Source organism: Eumetopias jubatus, unplaced genomic scaffold (assembly GCF_037043125.1).
Source record: "Eumetopias jubatus isolate StellerSeaLion01/CBP00866 unplaced genomic scaffold, mEumJub1_p1.0 scaffold_3, whole genome shotgun sequence".
NCBI classification, from domain to species: Eukaryota; Metazoa; Chordata; class Mammalia; order Carnivora; family Otariidae; genus Eumetopias; species Eumetopias jubatus.
The window spans coordinates 33,271,718-33,291,253 of NW_028274809.1; the positions used below are offsets into that span (position 1 = coordinate 33,271,718).

The 19,536-nt window shown below is 35.6% G+C and overlaps 1 protein-coding gene and 1 pseudogene across 1 annotated transcript in view; one reads left to right on the forward strand and one right to left on the reverse strand.

Moving 5' to 3' along the window:
• Positions 1 to 19,536, reverse strand: part of CARF (calcium responsive transcription factor) — a 60,255-nt gene that overhangs the window by 6,496 nt on the left and 34,223 nt on the right. Inside the window, exons 8-13 of the mRNA XM_088021588.1 lie at positions 16,183 to 16,372; positions 11,085 to 11,205; positions 7,711 to 7,854; positions 5,267 to 5,500; positions 3,555 to 3,717; positions 1,922 to 1,985 (exon numbers count right to left, since the gene is read on the reverse strand). Coding sequence (XP_087877714.1) covers positions 1,922 to 1,985; positions 3,555 to 3,717; positions 5,267 to 5,500; positions 7,711 to 7,854; positions 11,085 to 11,205; positions 16,183 to 16,372 — 916 coding nt within the window. The remainder of the gene's footprint in view (positions 1 to 1,921; positions 1,986 to 3,554; positions 3,718 to 5,266; positions 5,501 to 7,710; positions 7,855 to 11,084; positions 11,206 to 16,182; positions 16,373 to 19,536) is intronic.
• Positions 8,200 to 8,750, forward strand: LOC114215955 (translation initiation factor eIF2 assembly protein pseudogene; annotated as a pseudogene).

A 19,536-nucleotide genomic window follows, 5' to 3' on the forward strand; every position in this document is an offset into this window, starting at 1 on the left:
CCCTGTCAAATAAATAAATAAAATCTTGGGCACCTGGGTGGCTCAGTCGTTAAGCAACTGCCTTCAGCTCAGGTCATGATCCTAGGGTCCTGGGATTGAGTCCCACATTGGGCTCCCTGCTCAGTGGGAGGCCTACTTCTCCCTCTCCCACTCCCCCTGCTTGTGTTCCTGCTCTCACTGTGTCTCTCTGTCAAACAAATAAAATCTTTAATAAATAAATAAATAAATAAATAAATAAAATCTTAAAGCATTTATTTAGATGTTAACTTTGTAGCAGGGATTATGCTAGGCACTAGTTATGTTAACTTGAATAAAATATAACCCTTGCGCCTGAGTAGCTCAAATCATAATGAAAGATACAGATGTATAAACAAAAGCATACCATGTTAAATGCAGAGGTAAGTATAAAAGAATGAATGTTTAACTTTATATAGGGGGTGAAGTTAAGAGAGCACTTAAAGCCAAATAGATTGATTTCAGTAGTGAGAGGAGTTAACCATACAGAAGCAGAGAAAACACATTTCCAGAAGAGAAAAAAAAAGGGTAAAATAAGCTTGGAATAGTAAGAGAACACAAGAGTAAGAGCATATGAAAAAAAGCAAACCATATAAAATGGACAAAGTTTCCTGATCAAGGTATCTTAAGTTTATTACTATTGGAATTAGCCTAGCTTTACAGTAAGCCGTACTAGCAATTGGCCTCAAAATTTTAATCATAAAGCATAAAAGTTTATTATATGAGGAAATTTATTTTTTTAAGTTTATTTATTTATTTTTGGTAATCTCTACACCTACTGTGGGGCTTGAACTCACAAACCCAACATCAAGAGTCATATGCTCTTCCAACTAAGCCAGCCAGGCACCCCTTATTTTTAATTTTTGTTTGAATATAGTTGACACACAATGTTACATTAGTTCCAAGTGAATAACACAGTGATTCAACTTCTCTATATATTATGCTATGCTCACCACAAGTGTAGCTACCATCTGTCACCAAACATTGTGATTATAGTATCATTGACTATATTCCCTATGCTGTGCCTTTTTTTTTTTTTTTAAGATTTATTTATTTATTTGAGAGGGGAGGGAAGGGTTGTGGGACAGAATCTTCAAGCAGACGCCCCACTGAGCATGGAGCCCAATCTCATGACCTGAACTGAAACCAAAAGCCAGATGCTCAACCGACTAAGCCACCCAGGCAGCCCTATGCCTTTTATTCCCGTGACTTACTCATTCCATTACTGGAAGCCTTCTCCCACTCCCCTTCACCCATTTTGCCCATCCCACCCCACCTCTCCCCTCTGGCAACCATCAGTTTGTTGTCTGTATTTACAGGTCTGATTCTGTTTTTTGTTTATTCATGTGTTTTGTTTATCAGATTCCACATATGAGTGAAATCATACAGTATTTGTCTTTCTCATGAGAAGTTTGATTTATTTTACTTAGCATAATACTCTCTAGGTCCATCCATGTCATTATAAAAGGCAACATCTCATCCTTTCTTACAGCTAAATAACATATATCAGGAAGTATATATGAGTAACATATAAGTATATATGTTTAAACAGCTATAATTATTTTGACAAATCCTAACATAGTTGTTCCTGTCTCTTTGGGCCATGGTTTGATTAGATGAGATAATATCTTCAATGTCTTCCAGTTTTTTGTGGTGTGGTTTTAAATATTTTATTTATTTATTTGATAGAGACACAGCAAGAGAGGGAACACAAGCAGGGGGAGTGGGAGAGGGAGAAGCAGACTCCCCGCTGAGCAGAGAGCCCGATGTGGGACTCGATCCCAGGACCCCAGGATCATGACCTGAGCTGAAGGCAGACTCTTAAAAACTGAGCCACCCAGGTGCCCCCAATGTCTTCCAGTTTAAACACTGATTTTATATATTAAATATATTCAAGATAACTTACCTTCTGCAAATGTAACTGTCACAGTCTCTCTGAGAATATGCCCATTATCTGTAGTCCATTGAAGCTGAAATGGGAACATTTATTTCAGTAAAAACAATAAAGCATTTATAGTAAAAAATGTTTTAAAATATCAATACAACTGTCATATTTTATTCAGTGATAGTATAATTGTGTTTCATTCAGTAATTACTCTCTTCACTTGTTTACATTCTCAAAATATGAGTATAGTCCACTATCCAAATACATTAGCTTCCCAAGTTCAGATAGCAAGAATTTGGATGGCAAAGATCACCGCTTACCAAATCCATTTTACTTCCTGAACTTTGGATAGTGAATAAATAAGAGAGTTTAGGTTGGAAAAGAATAGTAGCACTAGCTTAAAATCTGAATCTATTTAGTTCAGAAGGCATAATTTGGGTAGTAAAAATTTGACAGCAAAGGGTATTGCTACTGAGATTTTTTTAAAAGATTTATTTATTTATTTTAGAGAGTGAGAAGGAGCACATGCAAGCGTTGGGGAGGGGGAGAGTGAGGCAGAAAATCCAAGCAGAATCCCCACTGAGCACGGAGCCCAAAGCAGGGCTTGATCTCATGATCCTGAGATCATGACCTGAACCAAAGTCAAGAGTCAAGACACTTAACTGACTGAGCCACCCAGGTGCCCCATTTTTTGAAAGATTTATTTATTAGAGAGAGAGAGAGAGAGTAAGCGAGCAGGGAGAGCGGCTAAGAGAGAGGGAAAGACTCTCAAGCAGATTCCCTGCTGAGGTGGAGCCAGATGGGATGTGGGGCTTGATCTAATGACCCAGAGATCATGACCTGAGCAGATATCAAGTGAGGTGTTTTACCTACAGAGCCCCCCAGGCGCCCCCTGTCTATTTTTAAAAAGAGAGGAAGGTATACACAATATATACCCAATAAATATTTGTTAGATGAATACGATATACTTTTTACAGAGATAAAATATGTTGATTTTTAAGTGAAGATTACTATTGTTATTATAGTCAGAGTTGGAAATTGATATTTCTTCTTGTGAGAGTAATAAACAAAATTTTAGTCAAATCATCACCTGAAGGTTCATAATGTTTACATTTTAAGAAAAAGAAACTACTATTTCTTCTTTTTTAAAAAAGGTTTTATTTATTTGAGAGAGCGACAGAGAGAGAATGAGGAATGGGAGCGGAGGCAGAAGGAGAAGTGGAGACTCTATGCTGAGCAGGGAGCCTGACACAGGGCTTGATTCCAGGACCCCAGGATCATGACCTGACCTGAAGGCAGATGCTTAACCGACTGAGCCACCCAGGCGCCCCCCCCCTTTTTTTAAGATTTATTTATTTCAGTGAGAGGCAGAGTTCAGGGCAGGAGGGGCACAGGAAGAAGGAGAGAGAAACTCAAGCAGACTGCGCAATGAGAATGGAGCCTGACGCAGGGCTCCATTTCAGATCAGACCTGAGCTAAAACCAAGAGTTGGATGCTTAACCGGCTGCATCACCGAGGCACCCCCAAAACTACTATTTTTTCTTTCATCACAGCTATTTATATGGCCTAATAAGAACCTCCCCGTTAGGCCAACTAGTAAGAGAAGTTGAGAAAGATTCTATAATAAAACAAAGAATTATAATTGTAATCATACCGTTGCTGGAATAATCTCTGAGTTATACACATTATCTCCATTTCTCAAGGATTTCTGTACCTCATGGATGTGATTTTTAATATCATTTACAGTTGGAAAAAAGGATAAATTATGTCTCTCAGGCACCTCATCAGGTTTAAATAGTTCTCTTTCTACAAATTTTCTGTGGAGAGCATAAAATAGAATAAAAACATAAATAGTAATATACTTCAGATCAAAGGAGAAAATGTTCTTTTTTAGCATAAACTTCTGTAAAGCATGGTTTACAGTTTTATAATTTATATTTTTCCACTTTTAATTTTTTCCGTACATTAAATCAAAGAAATCATGCAGATTAAAGCAATATAATACTTTCATTGGTTAAATAACTCTGTATCTAGAATAAGCTTTGACATTTTTATAGGAATCATTATTGTCAGTTTAAGCATATGTTTTGAATGCTAACTATGTCAGGCAGTGTACTTGAACACTTCACATCAAGGATCTCCTTTAATGCTTACTATAATCCTGTGAGGTAAGTGCAATGATCATTCCCACTTTACTCCCAATTATCATTCCAGGGAACCGAGGGCTGCTGAAGTTTAATAATTTGCCAAAGTTATACATCTAGCCAGTAAGTAAGAGAGGTTGGGCCTACACTCAGGTTATTGTATAAACATCATGTCACACTGCTGCCAAAAGGCATCACTTACTATATAAAATATGACCTGCTTGAATTTTTTAAGTAGACAAAAGAGAAATATAGAAATAGAAGGCAGCATTGACACATCAATATATAAAAATACACAAAAAATTATAAAGTCCAATATTCATATGGTTTGTGTATTACATTCTATAGACCATACTGCAGAGCTGAATCATACCTCTGTTCTTAAGGTTCAAGTTTAGTAAATAATGCATGATTTTTACCAAATTTTGGCTCTATTCTAACAATGTCCCAATGAAAATGAATATAAAATGTCTGAAAAAACTGCTAAATGGGAAAATCACGTATTAATTAAGATATTAACCTAGGAAATACTCATTGTGTTGTTCAGACGGGACTACACAATAACCAGTATGAATAAGGCCAGTTAAGTACCAGAAATCATGGTGAAAGAGCACAGGCTATAGAATTAGATCTAGATTTCAGTTCTGCCTCTACCTCTTAAGCCAGTTATATAACCACTCATAGTGTCCGTTTTCTCATGCGCAGGATGGAGATAAATATACCAATTTTATAGACTTGCAAGAATAAATGAGATCATGATTATTGTATCCTGAGAATCAGTAACATTGGACCAGAATGCTACATGTAAACTTCCATCATACAAAGAACCATCCATGTTCTTTTGTTATAATACAACTTAATTGCATTTCAAATAGCTTAAATAAGCATCCTGGCCTAGGTTTTAAAATCTTTGATTCTACAAAGGCTTTTTTTTCTGTAAAGGCATTTATTATATAATTCAATTTATATATAATTCAGAAATAGTCCAGTTAGCTAAATTTGAATATGGAATATTTCAAATGAGTAGGCTGAATCATTACTCATGGCTTGCCAAGTATCTGCTAGAAAATGATCAGTTCATAAATGAGATTATTTTAATAAATTAATAAATTATATTCCTTATCTACTCTGATAGCATATATCTTGGAAAACGTCTATGATGATAAATTATTTAAACAAACAAAAATGAAAAATGTAAAAGAACAATTTGTTTTTACTGTACCTTAGCTGTTTCCTTACTGCATATACTTGTTCTATTCCCTGTGACACTAATTCTTGAATCTTATGTGCTACTTGAGGATGCAGACGTGAGGGTAATGCACAATTCTCATCCCTAATTGCTGTTTCCTCTTCTTCAAGAGAAGACATAGGAAAAGGGGAAGGTGGCAAAGGGAGGCAGGAAGTCTCTAATTCATGATACTGATGAGCTTGCTTTGTAGGTAACTGGACATACCACCTGACAAGAAGAAAAATTTAAAATTATATTACTAGACAAAGGCAAGAATCATAGTTACTTATGTCAAAACTCATCAAGAAAAAGAATCATCTTTTAAGATATGATTATATCAGTAAGTAAATGTAATAAAAATTTTAAAATGATATAAATAAAATTTAAAATGTCCTCTGATTTTTTTTAGAAAGATTTTATTTATTTATTTATTTATTTGAGAGAGAGAGAAAGAGAGAGCATGTGCATGCATGGGGGCAGGTAGAGGGAGAGGGGAGGGAAACAGGGGGAGAGGCAAAGAATCTCAAGCAGACTCTACACTGAGCTTGGGGCCTGATTTGGGGCTCATCTCACCACCCTGAGCCGAAACTAAGAGTTGGACAGCCAACCAACGGAGCCACCCAGGCGCCCCCTCTGCTTGACCCCTCTAAGTTGGCTTTATACCCAAATAAATAAAAATCTTTATAAACCTTTATAGACTTTCACTATGGCCCTATAGTGAATAAGGGTACAGGAGTTAAGTATATATGAAAATGGTATTCTAAATTTCATGTTAAGTAAATTTTACCTCAAAATAATGAGACTTTTAAAGTCATCTTTTAAACTGTGTATTTTCCCATTCTTCTATGATTTTGTCCCCAAATTATAACTTCTGTGTTCCACCTATAATCCTTCCAAAGGGTGGCTATAATTCAGAGTCTACCAAGACTGAGCTGAGTGGGAGAATCTTATCTGACAGGAGCTCAATACACTACCTCTATTGCCCCATAGCCCCTCTATTGCACACAGCTCCTATTGCCCCAATGAACAAGAGAATCAACTAAAAGATGAATATAGGTCTTTCATATTGCAGTGCAAAAAAACAGATGCTAGGCAAATGAAACGATCTGGTAGGATACTGTTTTTTTTTTAAAGATTTTATTTATTTATTCATGAGAGACAGAGAGAGAGAGAGAGGCAGAGGGAGAAGCAGGCTCCCAAGGAGCAGGGAGCCTGATGCGGGACTCGATCCCAGGACCCTGGGATCATGACCTGAGCCGAAGGCAGACGCTTAACCATCTGAGCCACCCAGGCGCCCCTGGTAGGATACTGTTTTAATGGATACTTTTATACAAAGTGCTTACAATGACTGATACTCATGAAATGGTGGCTTATTTAAAAATTATATACAATGTTCTCCAAACTGAATGATCTAATTATTGGCTACTCATTTTCCATATATCCAAAAGTTTTTTTATGTATTTATTTTTTTAAAGATTTATTTATCTTTTTGAGAGAGAGAGCACACGAGGAGGGGGATGGGCAGAGGGAAAGGGAGAGGAGCAGACTCCCCGCTGAGCATGGAGCCAGACACAGGGCTTGATCCCCCAACCCCAAGATCATGACCTGAGCTGAAACCAAGAGTTGGACACCCAACCGACTGAGCCACCTGGGCACCCATAGCCAAAAGTTTTGTTTTGTTTTGTTTTTACAAAAACTATATTCTGGGGCGCCTGAGTGGCTCAGTTGGTTAAGCCACTGCCTTCGGCTCAGGTCATGATCCTGGAGTCCCGGGATCGAGTCCCGCATCGGGCTCCCTGCTCGGCAGGGAGTCTGCTTCTCCCTCTGACCTTCCCCCCCCTCATGTGCTCTCTCTCTCTTATTCTTTCTCTCAAATAAATAAATAAAATCTTAAAAAAAAAAAACTATATTCTGTGCACTTAATCCTCTGGTATTACTGTAAATTCTTCACCTGGACTAACACATAAGAAAGCAAGCTAATATTTCTTCTTATGTAAAATCTGAAGCACAAAAAAATATATAAAAATGGAATTTTAGGTAGGGCTTAGAATTAATTTCTGGCTGCTATAGGTAATCAAAGATGGGTTAAAAAGATATACAGGTGCCTGCAAGTTTGGCTCCTAAGAAGTATCAGAAACAAAGTATGAAATATATAATTATATGTGTTGCTAAACACATTATTTGTCATTTTGGGGAAAAACTTCCATATGGTATACAGAATTCTTTGGTAGGCATTATCGGAACATTTGGTTGATAAACTCAATGGCTTACACAGTGGCAAATTTTAATACCTAGGCAACCACTAAGGAGACATCTCCCTTATAAAAATCATTCTTAATGAAATAATTAGAAAACATAATTATAATTTCTCTTACAAGAAAAAAATCTTGTAAATGGAGCTAATTTGTAAAAATAAAATAATAATATAAATGTCATACCTAAGAACACCGCCAGCATCTACCAAGTTCTTCTTTAGCATGTTAAAGGCTTTTTCCTGCTCCATTCGGATTATTTTCTTGTCAATTTTGGGGTCTGTGGGAACTCTATATTCAGGAAACTTCTGTACTTTTTTAATGTAAATCCTGTTTATAAGTAAAAGTAGAATTTCTTTCATTATATTATAATATCAGGAAAATCAAACTTACCAAGCAGAAGTTTAAGCATTAAAGTTTAGAGAAAAATCAATTAAACTAGAAAGCATTCAGAGGATTATGTTGAAAAATAAGCCATATTCTCAGTGTGTAATATTTAGCAAATTAACAATAATCATGACATCAGTAAAAATATCTGAATATTTATGGATATTAACTTTTGTTTCTGGATTTGCCTCTTCCCAATTCTCCTGGAAGCCATAAAAAACGCATGCCTGGGGGTTCCAGAAGGGTGCTGGCAGGAGGGGGATGGGCAGCAGCTGCGGCAGCTGGAGGATGAAGAAGGAGCATGTGCTGCACTGTCAGTTCTCTGTGTGGTAGCCACTGTTCGGAAGCCTTACCATCAAGAGTGTCATTCTTCCACTCCTCAGAATGTGAAGGATTATTTACTTGATGGTGGAACTCTGGTGGTTTCAGGAAGAGAAGATCCGCCAACACGTTCTCAGCCAAACAGTGATAATAAGGCAGAAGAAATACAGTGGTCGGATGATGAGAACACGGCTACCCTTATGGCACCAGAATTTCCCGAAGTCACCACTACAGGTCAAGAAGCTATCGATTCCCTGGGGAGCAGTGTATTTCCTAAGCTTAATTGGAGTGCCTCAAGGGATACATACTGGATAGCAATAAACAGTTCTCTGAAATGTAAAACCCTCAGTGCAGTCTTTCTATTGTTCAAGAGTTGTGATTTCATCACTCATGACTTTACTCAACCATTTTTTCATTGTACTGATGATTCTCCAAATCCTTGTATAGAATACGAACTTGTTCTTTGAAAACGGTATGAATTAATTCTTCAGCTTTCCATTACACAAACCGTGAAGTGACAGTTCAACCCTGTCCCTGAGTTACTGACTTCCCAAGGACTTTGTAGACCCGTCTACTGGGGAGGATGCTTATAAACTCATAGATTTTCATAAACTGAAAAGAAATCAGCAAGAGGATGACTGATGAGAGCACCAGAGTTCAAGTCCCAGATAGAGAGGAAACCATCTTGGTGTCAGGAGGCTGCTCTCAGTTCACAACTTCCTGTTAACCCATTCTGTCAGGGTGGGAGGCAGGGTGAAATCAATACTTCTTTATATTCATATACATTAAGCCGGAAAAAAATGGAGGGACTTTGCTACTTGTAAAAATAAATTATAAATAGATCTTAAACATAAAAACAAAAAAGAACAAAAAACTCATGCCTGGATTACTTTAATAGCCTCCTTCTCGGCCTCTGAGCCTCGTTCCTTAAATCCACTTGATATATTAATGCTACAATAATTCTTCACATTTGTCCTTTTCTGTTGAAGAATCTACCTGCTCTTTAATCAAGTACGAATTTCTTGGCAGCATTCAAGCCATCCCATATGATTCTAGCTTATTTACCTAATCTTACTTTCAATTATTTCAAATGTAAAATTGCTTTTTCAGTGAAGTTTATCATTTCAATGGTACTTCCTCCTCTGATACCAAAAATACAATCACACCATATCTTTATGCATATAATTTCCTGGCCTACAGTATCTCCCCTCTAATTCCTTATCTACCCAAATTCAATCTAAACATTAGCATTCAGGTTAAGTTGCACTTTCCTGTTAAAGAATTTGCATGGATATGTTCTTTCTCTGATGAGTTAGCTAATTGACACATTTGGTACTATATACTATACCATTATGTTTTCCAAGTTTTTTTGTTTTCTGATCTACCTCAACAATATTTTAACTTCCCCATGATTAAGTAAAATCTTGTACCTCTTTCAGTCCATGGCACCCAAAGTATTGCTGGGCACAACAGATACTCAAAAAGTACTTGTAGAATGATATAGGGAATAAAATTATTTCTTTACACATAGAGACTTTCTCCTAAGTTATATCTAAAGTTTTATATTGCTTATATTTAAAAGCAGTTAAAAGTTTTGCTTCATAGTCAGGTTTAAATATTGCCTAAAGTTAATATTATCAGATTAAACATGAAAAGTCTTCTGAACTAATTTGAAAAACTTGAGAATGTGCAGGTTTGTAATATAAGATGTGATGCTGAAATAAAATGTTTCAAAGATCAACTATACCCAACCTTTGTATGTTATCTTTTTAAATTTTATCTGAGAATTTAAAACTTTCAATGTCTAAAAAAATATTAGAAAGAACATTACAAAAATCTTTTATTGCTTCAAATTCTTCATTCTCTCCCAAAGCAATGACCAATCTGTAGTCCTAGTCTATCTAAAACTTATTGTGTTGAACTCATACATTGATAAAATCTCTCTAAAGAGCAATCATCTTTACAATACCTGTAAACATTTAAAATAATATAAACTTTGCCCTAGCAATTTCATTTCAACAAATTTATTCTACTGAAAAACTGCACAAGTATACAAATAGGTATAATGTTATTAACTGCAGCTTTGTATATAATAATAAAGAATACTTTTCAGATCCTACATGTCCATCACTAGAGGACTAATTCACTAAATGACAACCCATCCATAAATGTAATATTGTATGGCTATTAAAAAGAAGGAACCATGAAACTAATGTCAATTATATTTCAATTTTTAAAATAAATAAATGCAAAGAAGGAACCAGTCCTTTTATGTGCAGATATGGAGACAATTTTGAGATACACTGGAAATGAAATAACAAAAATAAAAACAAAGCATAGAGTGGTATATGTCATTACATTCACATTAGTGTGAAGCAAAATAGTTGTGCAGTAAATAACCACACCAGGCATTCAAAATAGAAATAAAGCAATGTAAATTCACAGCAGGAAAGAAGGTATACTACTACCTAACCTTAAGGAAAGAAAATATTAGTAAGTTTTACTGAGATTTCAACATTTATGAGTGTAAAGGAGGATATACACAGAATATCTTTGGAGGGTTACTCAGGAAGCCGGTAAGGGTTGTTGCCTTAAAAAGGGACATAAGACTAATGAATCATTGAACACTACATCAAAAACTAATGATGTACTATATGCTGGCTAACTAAACATAATAAAAGTAAATAAATAAATAAATAAATAATAAAAAGGGACATAGGGAGTAGAAGTAAAAGGAAACTTATATTGTACTGTATATTTATTGGCACTGTTTAAACTTAATAAGAATGTGCATATTATCTATTAGAAAATAAATACTTAATAAAAAGGAAATTAAAGAAAATAAAGCTTACCGGGCTGGACAAGTGGCTTTGTAGAGCTGACAAGACCTGCTCTCCTGCTCACTGATTTTTTTTAACTGGAAACCTTTTCTCCTTGGCCCATACTGACACTCCATTACCACGGCTCTACTCCCTGTGGGCCAAAACCAACTATTGATATTAATTCAAGTATCCATCTGTTCTGGACACTAGAATAAAAATAACTTGGTGGTGGCAATGTCAAAATTTACACTTTCAATTACACAACTTTAAGTAAAGAAAACATCAGTAAGTCTTACTAAGTTGTACAAACACATAAGTTTAAAAGTTTGTTATAATATTGACCAAACGTACATTATGGTAAAGAAATTTGCAAATACCACATTTACTGAATGTTAATGGATATTTACATACATATGGTTTTTAATAATAAAATTTCACTTTATAAGTAGAAATTAGCAAAAGCTACATTTGTTAGTAAATATTGTCATGTAAAGTTTTATTTCCTTTTATAGTTATTTCCTTATTTCTATTTATACTGTTAAAATATAGTTCCCCCTTATTCACGGGGAATACGTTCCAAGACCCACAGTGAATGCCTGAAAGGATGGATAATACTAAACCCTATATAAACTATGTTTTTTCCTATCCATATATACCTATGATAAAGTTTAATTAATAAATTAGGCACAGTAAAAGATTGACTACAATAACATAAACTAGAACAATTATAACAATATATTGTCATAAAAGTTATATGAATGGGGTCTCTCTCAAAATATCTTATGGTACTGTACTCACCCTCCTTCTGGTGATGATGTGAGATGATAAAATGCCTACATGATGAGATGAAGTGAGGGGAATGACGAAGGCATTGTGATGTAGCATTAGGCTACTACTGACCTTCTGACAATAGTCAGAAGGAGGATCATCTGCTTCCAGACTGTGGTTGAGAACAGGCAACTGAAACCTTGGAAAGTGAAACTGAGGATAAGGGGGGACTACAATAATGTAATAACCAGCCTCTGAGATGGTCCCCAGTGATCCCTGCCTCCTAGTACTCACGTCCTTGTGTAATTCCCTCCCCTTTAGCATGGGCTAGACTTACTAAGTTACTTCTAACAAATATGGCAGAAGTGACAAGATGTTATTTTTGATATAAGGTTATAAAAAGACTGTGACTTCCATCCTGGGTATGCTCTTGCTCTTGCTTGGATTGGTCTGTCTGGACGAAATCAGCTGTCTGTGGTGAGGCAGCTCTGTGGTGAGGCCCATGTGGCAAGGAATAAGCCACATGAGTGAGCTTGGAAGCAGATCCTCCCCCAGCCAAGCGGTGAGATGCCTGCAGCTCCAGCCAACACCCGAATTGCAGTCTTGTGACAGAACCTGAGGCAGAACCACCGTGCTAAGCCACTCTTGGATTCAGGAATCACAGAAACCAGGAGATAAATGTTTGCTGTTTTCAGCCATCAAGTTTTGGGTAATTTGTTACATAGCAATAGAATATAAATAAATGGATGTAAAAAGTTCATGGCTTTAAATAGAATATCCTATTTTAGGTAGAGTACAGCAAATTTTTCAAATATAAAATAAAAAACCGTCATAAGTGAAAGTGTTGATAAAGCCAACATTAAAATTTAAAACTTTAAAAATTTATAAATTTAAGAATTTATATTAGTAAGAGGATAATAAAAATTAATATGCAGAACGTAAAGAGTTACAAGTAATTTTTAAAAATAAAGAACAGAAGAATGGGTAAAGACTATGAATAGGTAATTCAGAAAGAAAAAAAGATATTAAATGAACAAATAGATGTTCAACTTTACTAGTAAATATGGAAATGCAAATTCAAGCAATAGTAAAATACTATCTCACACTCTTCGCATTGGCAAAATAAAAAATTTGACAAGACTCTAAAATAACTTAATCCACTTATGAATTTTAACATCACGAAAAGGTGTTGCACATAGGTAGCAATAAGAAGTACACAGCACACCTATGAAGTATTCTTGCAAAATACTTTAATGGAAATTAAATATTCATTTAATTAAGCCTCTAGATCTAACAGTTCACAGGAAATATAGGAGATTTTTAAAAAACATCTTAAACTACAGCACAGAGATGGAATCAACAAAACTCAGACTATAGAAAACTCTACAGGATAAACTACCTGGGGGAAAAGAGGAGAGAAATTTTTAGATGAAAAGAAATTAAGAGATAAAACCAAATGTAATCTGTTTGGATATGAATTTGAACAAACCTATGGAAAAAGAATTATTAGATAAGTAAAGAAATGTGAACATTATTAAGAAATTACTGTTAATTCTTTTAAAAGTATAATGTGATTGCCATTGTACATATGTACGTATATAAAGAGTCCTTATCTTTTAGAGATATATACTTTAGTATATAATATATACTTTAGTAATTACAGATAAAGCAACTGGGTATCTGGAATTTGCTACAAAATCATCTTGGAGGTGGGGAATGAAGAAGTGGGTAGGGATATAAATGAGACAAGAATGACCATATGCTAATAGTTGTTGAAGCTGGATGATGGATACTGGAGAGTCATGGGATTTCATATATTATTACCTTTACTTTGAGAGAGATATATATATACATAATACATATTATATATATATTACCTTTAATATATGTATATGTATACACATGTATATATGTGTGTCATATATATACACGAAAATATCCAGAATACAAAGATTTTTAAAGTCTGACAATGCTAAGTCATAAGGTAAATGAAGGAAAGGGAAATTTTCATACATTGCTGAAACAAGTAAAAATTGGTATAGCTCGTCAATTCCTCATGTACAATTCTGAAACTGAAAAAGTTCAGAAAACAAAATTTTTTGGAACCCATTTGACTGCAAAATCTGACCTGAACTTTATGTGGCTATTTATAATCTTTATTCCTCTTAGTGTTACTATCCATAAAATATTACTCTATTTGATTATGTGATATGGTCAACAGAATACTTGCTGGGAATATTCTGTAATATTATATTACATTCCAAAAATTCTGAAATACATGTTGCCAAAAAAATTTAAAGAAGAGATTTTGTACCTGTACAACCACTTTATTTTTTTTAATTCTTTTATTAGGTGGTCTTTTTTAAAATTTAAATTCAATTAATTAACATAGAGTGTTATTAGTGTCAGAGGTAGAGGTCAGTGATTCATCAGTCCTATATAATACTCAGTGCTCATTACATCAAGTGCCCTCCTTAATGTCCATCACCCAACCACTCCAACCCCCCACCCCCCTCCCCTCCAGCAACCCTCAGTTTATTTCCTATGATTAAGAGTCTCTTCTGGTTTGTCTCCCTCTCTGATTTTGTCTTGTTTTATTTTTACCTCCCTTCCTCTACGCTCCTGTTTTGTTTCTTAAATTCCACATATGAGTGAGATCATATGATAATTGTCTTTCTCTGATTGACTTATTTCACTTAGCATAATACCCTCTAGTTTCATCCATGTCTTTGCAAATGGCAAGATTTCTTTTCTTGGGGGGGAGGATGGCTCTTGTACAACCACTTTAGAGAGCAACTTGAGATAATCTTGTAAAGATGAAATGGGCATACTTCACAACTTAGCAATTCCACTTTAATGCATGCACTAACTTATTTACATCTTTTCAACAGAAAACGTATATTGTCAAGGTTTGACTACAGCATTCTTTGTAATACTGAAAATTAGAAACATCCTAAATGATCATTAGTAGAAAAATAATTGTGGTTTGGTCATATGCTGGAATGTTACATAATGGTTACATTAGGATCTGTAAGTATCAATATGGATGGATTTCAAGAAATAAGGGTGAGTGAAAATTTACATAACAATGTCCATAGTTTACTATTTATGAATATTTCAAACTATTCAAAACAACAAAATACATTATTATAAATACAAATATGTGTGGTAAAGTATAAAAATATAGACTGGAAAGATACACAGCAAATTTAAGTAGTGGCTGCCTGTGGAGAGTTAACATGGGGATTAGAACTATGGAGGGGAAAAATGTTCCATCTTTTATAGAATACTGATGAAACCTGGGTAGAAGAGGTTACATTTATCTCATCTTCCTCCACATATCTTTTTTTACCCTCAGAGGTCCAGGATGAGACTGCAACTCTTCCAGCTGAATCAGTATTTCCATAGTCCTAAAACAAATCACTGTTCTTTATGTTCTTTGGGATTTGATTAGCCCTAGGGTGAATCTCTGGAAATTGTTTGAAACTCCACCACTTTAGGAGCATCTGGCTGGCTCAATCAGTGGAGCATGTGACTCTTGATCTCAGGGTTGTGAGTTCGAACCCCACGTTGGGAATACAGATTATTTAAAAATAAAATCTTTAAAAAACGCACACACAAAACTCTACCATTTTAATACACACTAGCCCAATATTTAAGAATAGTATATGTAACACATTTGATGCTTGAGAATCCTAATATTGGAATTCTGTATGCTAGAACTCCAGATTGCATACAAATTCTACACAGTAACTCCAGAGTTATAAGCTATAAGCTATATAAAATGAATACAAATTTGTCCCACAAGATGAATCAAGAGAGAAGAGAATATCTGGACTGGAAAAAAAAAATCCAACAGATATACATATTTAGAATAATAAAATTGCTCTATTAATATTTTTATTTTCTATTTATCAGCATAATATCTAAGGAAGTATTATTTATTCTAATGTATTAAAATATAATTTCATAAAATAATTGGTCATATTTACTTCAAGTTTTTTTTTTAATTTAATATGCACTTTCATCAATTAATGTTCAGTTGCCATCCACAAAAATGAAAATTTTGGTAGAAAATTTTTATGAAAACCACATTTTCACAATGGATCATGGCTGTGAACCTTTTAAAATAATTCTTTTAAAAAGTACCTGCATTGGGGCGCCTGGGTGGCTCAGTTGGTTGAGCGACTGCCTTCAGCTCAGGTCATGATCCTGGAGTCCCGGGATCGAGTCCCACATCGGGCTGCCTGCTCAGCGGGGAGTCTGTTTCTCCCTCTGACCCTCCCCCCTCTCGTGCTCTCTCTTTCTCTCTCAAATAAATAAATAAAATCTTAAAAATAAATAAATAAATAAAAAGTACCTGCATTGACAAATGGGATTCCATCATATGGGACATACTGAGATTTCCACATCAAGCGTGTAGCTGGCTTGGCTGGGCTTGGAGATTGGCGGGTCCCCCAAACACTCTGTGTTTGCTGCTTATGAAATGTTAGGACACTTTCTAATTCAGTCTCACTTACACAGTAGCCACGGTATGAATCTCCAATTTTCTGCATGTAGTAGAAATTAAATAACAAAATTATTAGCAAGTATGTTTCATTGTACAAAAAATTTAATGAAGTGGTTGTCCAAGATAAAAGACTCATCAGTTTTCGGGCGCCTGGGTGGCTCAGTTGGTTAAGCGACTGCCTTCGGCTCTGGTCATGATCCGGGAGTCCCCAGGATCGAGTCCCGCATCGGGCTCCCCGCTCGGTGAGGAGCCTGCTTCTCCCTCTGACCCTCCCCCCTCTCGTGTACTCTCTCTCTCTCATTCTCACTCTCTCAAAACAAATAAATAAATAAATCTTTAAAAAAAAAAACTCATCAGTTTTCAAAAGAGAATGTCATTCTCCCCTCAGATCAATGATCTTGTACAACCAGTGTATCTGATTTGCTTTCAACCAGCATTATCAAATAGATATTCTCCAATATTTGTTAGAGAATATAATGTCAAACTCATGGCCACACCATCAGTATCAAAATCTTACTTGAGAGAAATAATATTTAGGAAGGATAGTTTGAAGAATATATTGTGTATCTATTCTTCCATATATTTAAAATTCTACCCCTTTTATGCCGATCCAATCAGATCGGCATAAAACTAGCCATAGAGTACTGGTTCCTGATGGGGCTTCTTTTGCTAAAATTAATTTTGAGGGGCGCCTGGGTAGCTCAGTCCTTAAGCGTCTGCCTTCGGCTCAGGTCGTGATCCCAGGGTCCTGGGATCGAGCCCCGCATCGGGCTCCCTGCTCCGCAGGAAGCCTGCTTTTCCCTCTCCCGCTCCCCCCTGCTTGTGTTCCCTCTCTCGCTGTGTCTCTCTCTGTCAAATAAATAAAATTTTAAAAAAATAAATAAATAAAATTAAATTAATTTTGATAGGACATGAATCTTTTTGAAAGCCTATGAAAATTGTGATGGTATCTCCTAAATGGTATCAAAGAATTTGCTCATTATATCAAGATTCTTTTTAAGAAGATCCTTCTCTGAGAGAAAATCCTGTCTGAACTTAGTACCAAAAATAGATAATCATTTTATTTTATGGAAATTAACTTAATTACTTTTATCTAATGGAAACAGACTAACTGGGTTTTCTCTTTTTGAAATGTAGATGCTTAAATTATAGACAAGTGTATGTGTACATGTGCACATATATGTGTGTGTGTGTACATACAGTTCATTAAGATAAACATTTCTTACTTCCATTTTATGGTTACATTCTTGTTTTTCTTTACTCTTTAGTTCCCATTTTAATTTCCACCTTGCTAATATATTTTATGTATTTTTGTAAGCTGTCTTCATTCTTCCTGAAACGAAGGTGTAAATAAATCGTGTAAATAAATTGATATTATCTACCCATAAGCATGTAAGTAACCCTCAACGAAAGTAGAAGCTTTTTCTATACCAAAAGAGAAAAATCTATTAACTGTGATCTCCTACACTAAAATGCATACAGACCTAGAACTGACTCCATGTATGTTTCTCCATTAAAGGGAACAAGAGCAGAGATGTGGGACTAGGAATCTTTTTACTAGACTAAATTTTTCACCCTGCAGGAATACATTTAAAAAGAAGAAGGTATAGGGGCGCCTGAGTGGCTCAGTTGGTTAGGGGTCTGCCTTCAGCTCAGGTCATGATCCCAAGGTCCTGGGATCGAGTCCCACACCGGGCTCCCTGCTCAGCAGGGAGTCTGCTCCTCCCTCTCCCTCTCCTTCTGCCCCTTCCCTGGCTTGTGCTCTCTCTCACACTCTCTCTCTCTCAAATAAATAAAATCTTAAAAATATTTATTTATTTATTTATTTAATTAAGGAAGGTATCAAAATACTGTTGTGGCTGTACTTTGGGTCATAATAAGAAGAGATAATCTGATGCCAAGCAATACATTATCTCCAATTTCCCCTAAAAATAACAAAAATGCCTATGCTTACAAATATTTTTCTAGCCCAGATATTTCTGCATCAAAATATCGACTACAGGGGCGCCTGGGTGGCTCAGTCATTAAATGGCTGCCTTTGGCTCAGATCATGATCCTAGGGCCCTGGGATCAAGTCCCACATCGGGCTCCCTGCTCCATGGGAAGCCTGTTCTCCCTCTCCCACTCCCCCTGCTTGTGTTCCTGCTCTCGTTATCTCTGTCTCTGTCAAATAAATAAATAAAATCTTTAAAAAAATAATGACTACAAATAAAAGTAGAAACATAAAGTCCAGCTTATTAACATTTTTTAACAAATAAAATGAACAGAGTTTATAATGTTGTCAATGAAAGGAAAAATTCAGAATTAGTACAATATAACCAGGTCTCTATCAGAAGATAAAAAGTTTAACACAGTTTTGAAATTTATTCAACTAGTGCATTTTGTTCAAACCTAAAAAATGCTTATGGAAAAACATAATTAAATGAAAAGTCAAAAAGTAAAAAGGATTATTAAATACACATATATATTTTATTTCTTATTTCTTTATTTTTTTTTAAAGATTTTATTTATTTATTTGACAGAGAGAGATAGCGAGAGCAGGAATACAAGCAGGGGGAGTGGGAGAGGGAGAAGAAGGCTTCCTGCCGAGCAGGGAGCCCGATGTGGGACTCGATCCCAGGACCCTGGGATCATGACCTGAGCCGAAGGCAGACACTTAACGACTGAGCCACCCAGGCGCCCTACACATATATATTTTAAAGACTTTACTTATTTAAGAGAGAGAGCATGAGTGGAGGGGAGGGGCAGAGGGAGAGGAATAGGGACAAGCAGACTCCCCAATGAGTGTGGAGCCCAATGTGGGGCTCAATCCCAGGACCCTGAGATCATGACTTGAGCCGAAGTCAGATGCTCAACAGACTGAGCCACCCAGGTGCCCCTATTAAACAATATTTTGAAGGAAAATGCAGAAAACATTTCTTCAGCCATTAACCAAAATTGTTTTTCACTATTGATACAGCTTAGGAGATTAGAAAGACTCCTTCACTGATGGAGATATTCATTCTGTTGGACAGAATGAAACTATAAGAGATTTTAACTAGTTTCTTATAAGATGTATGACATGAGGTAAGCCACACAATGCAAATTGTTGTAAAACAAGGTGATTTGACTACATAATTGCTAATACTTTAACGTCTATAGCATTCTGTAAAGTTTATAATAACAATTTTAAAAACCCTCATCAGGGGCGCCTGGGTGGCTCAG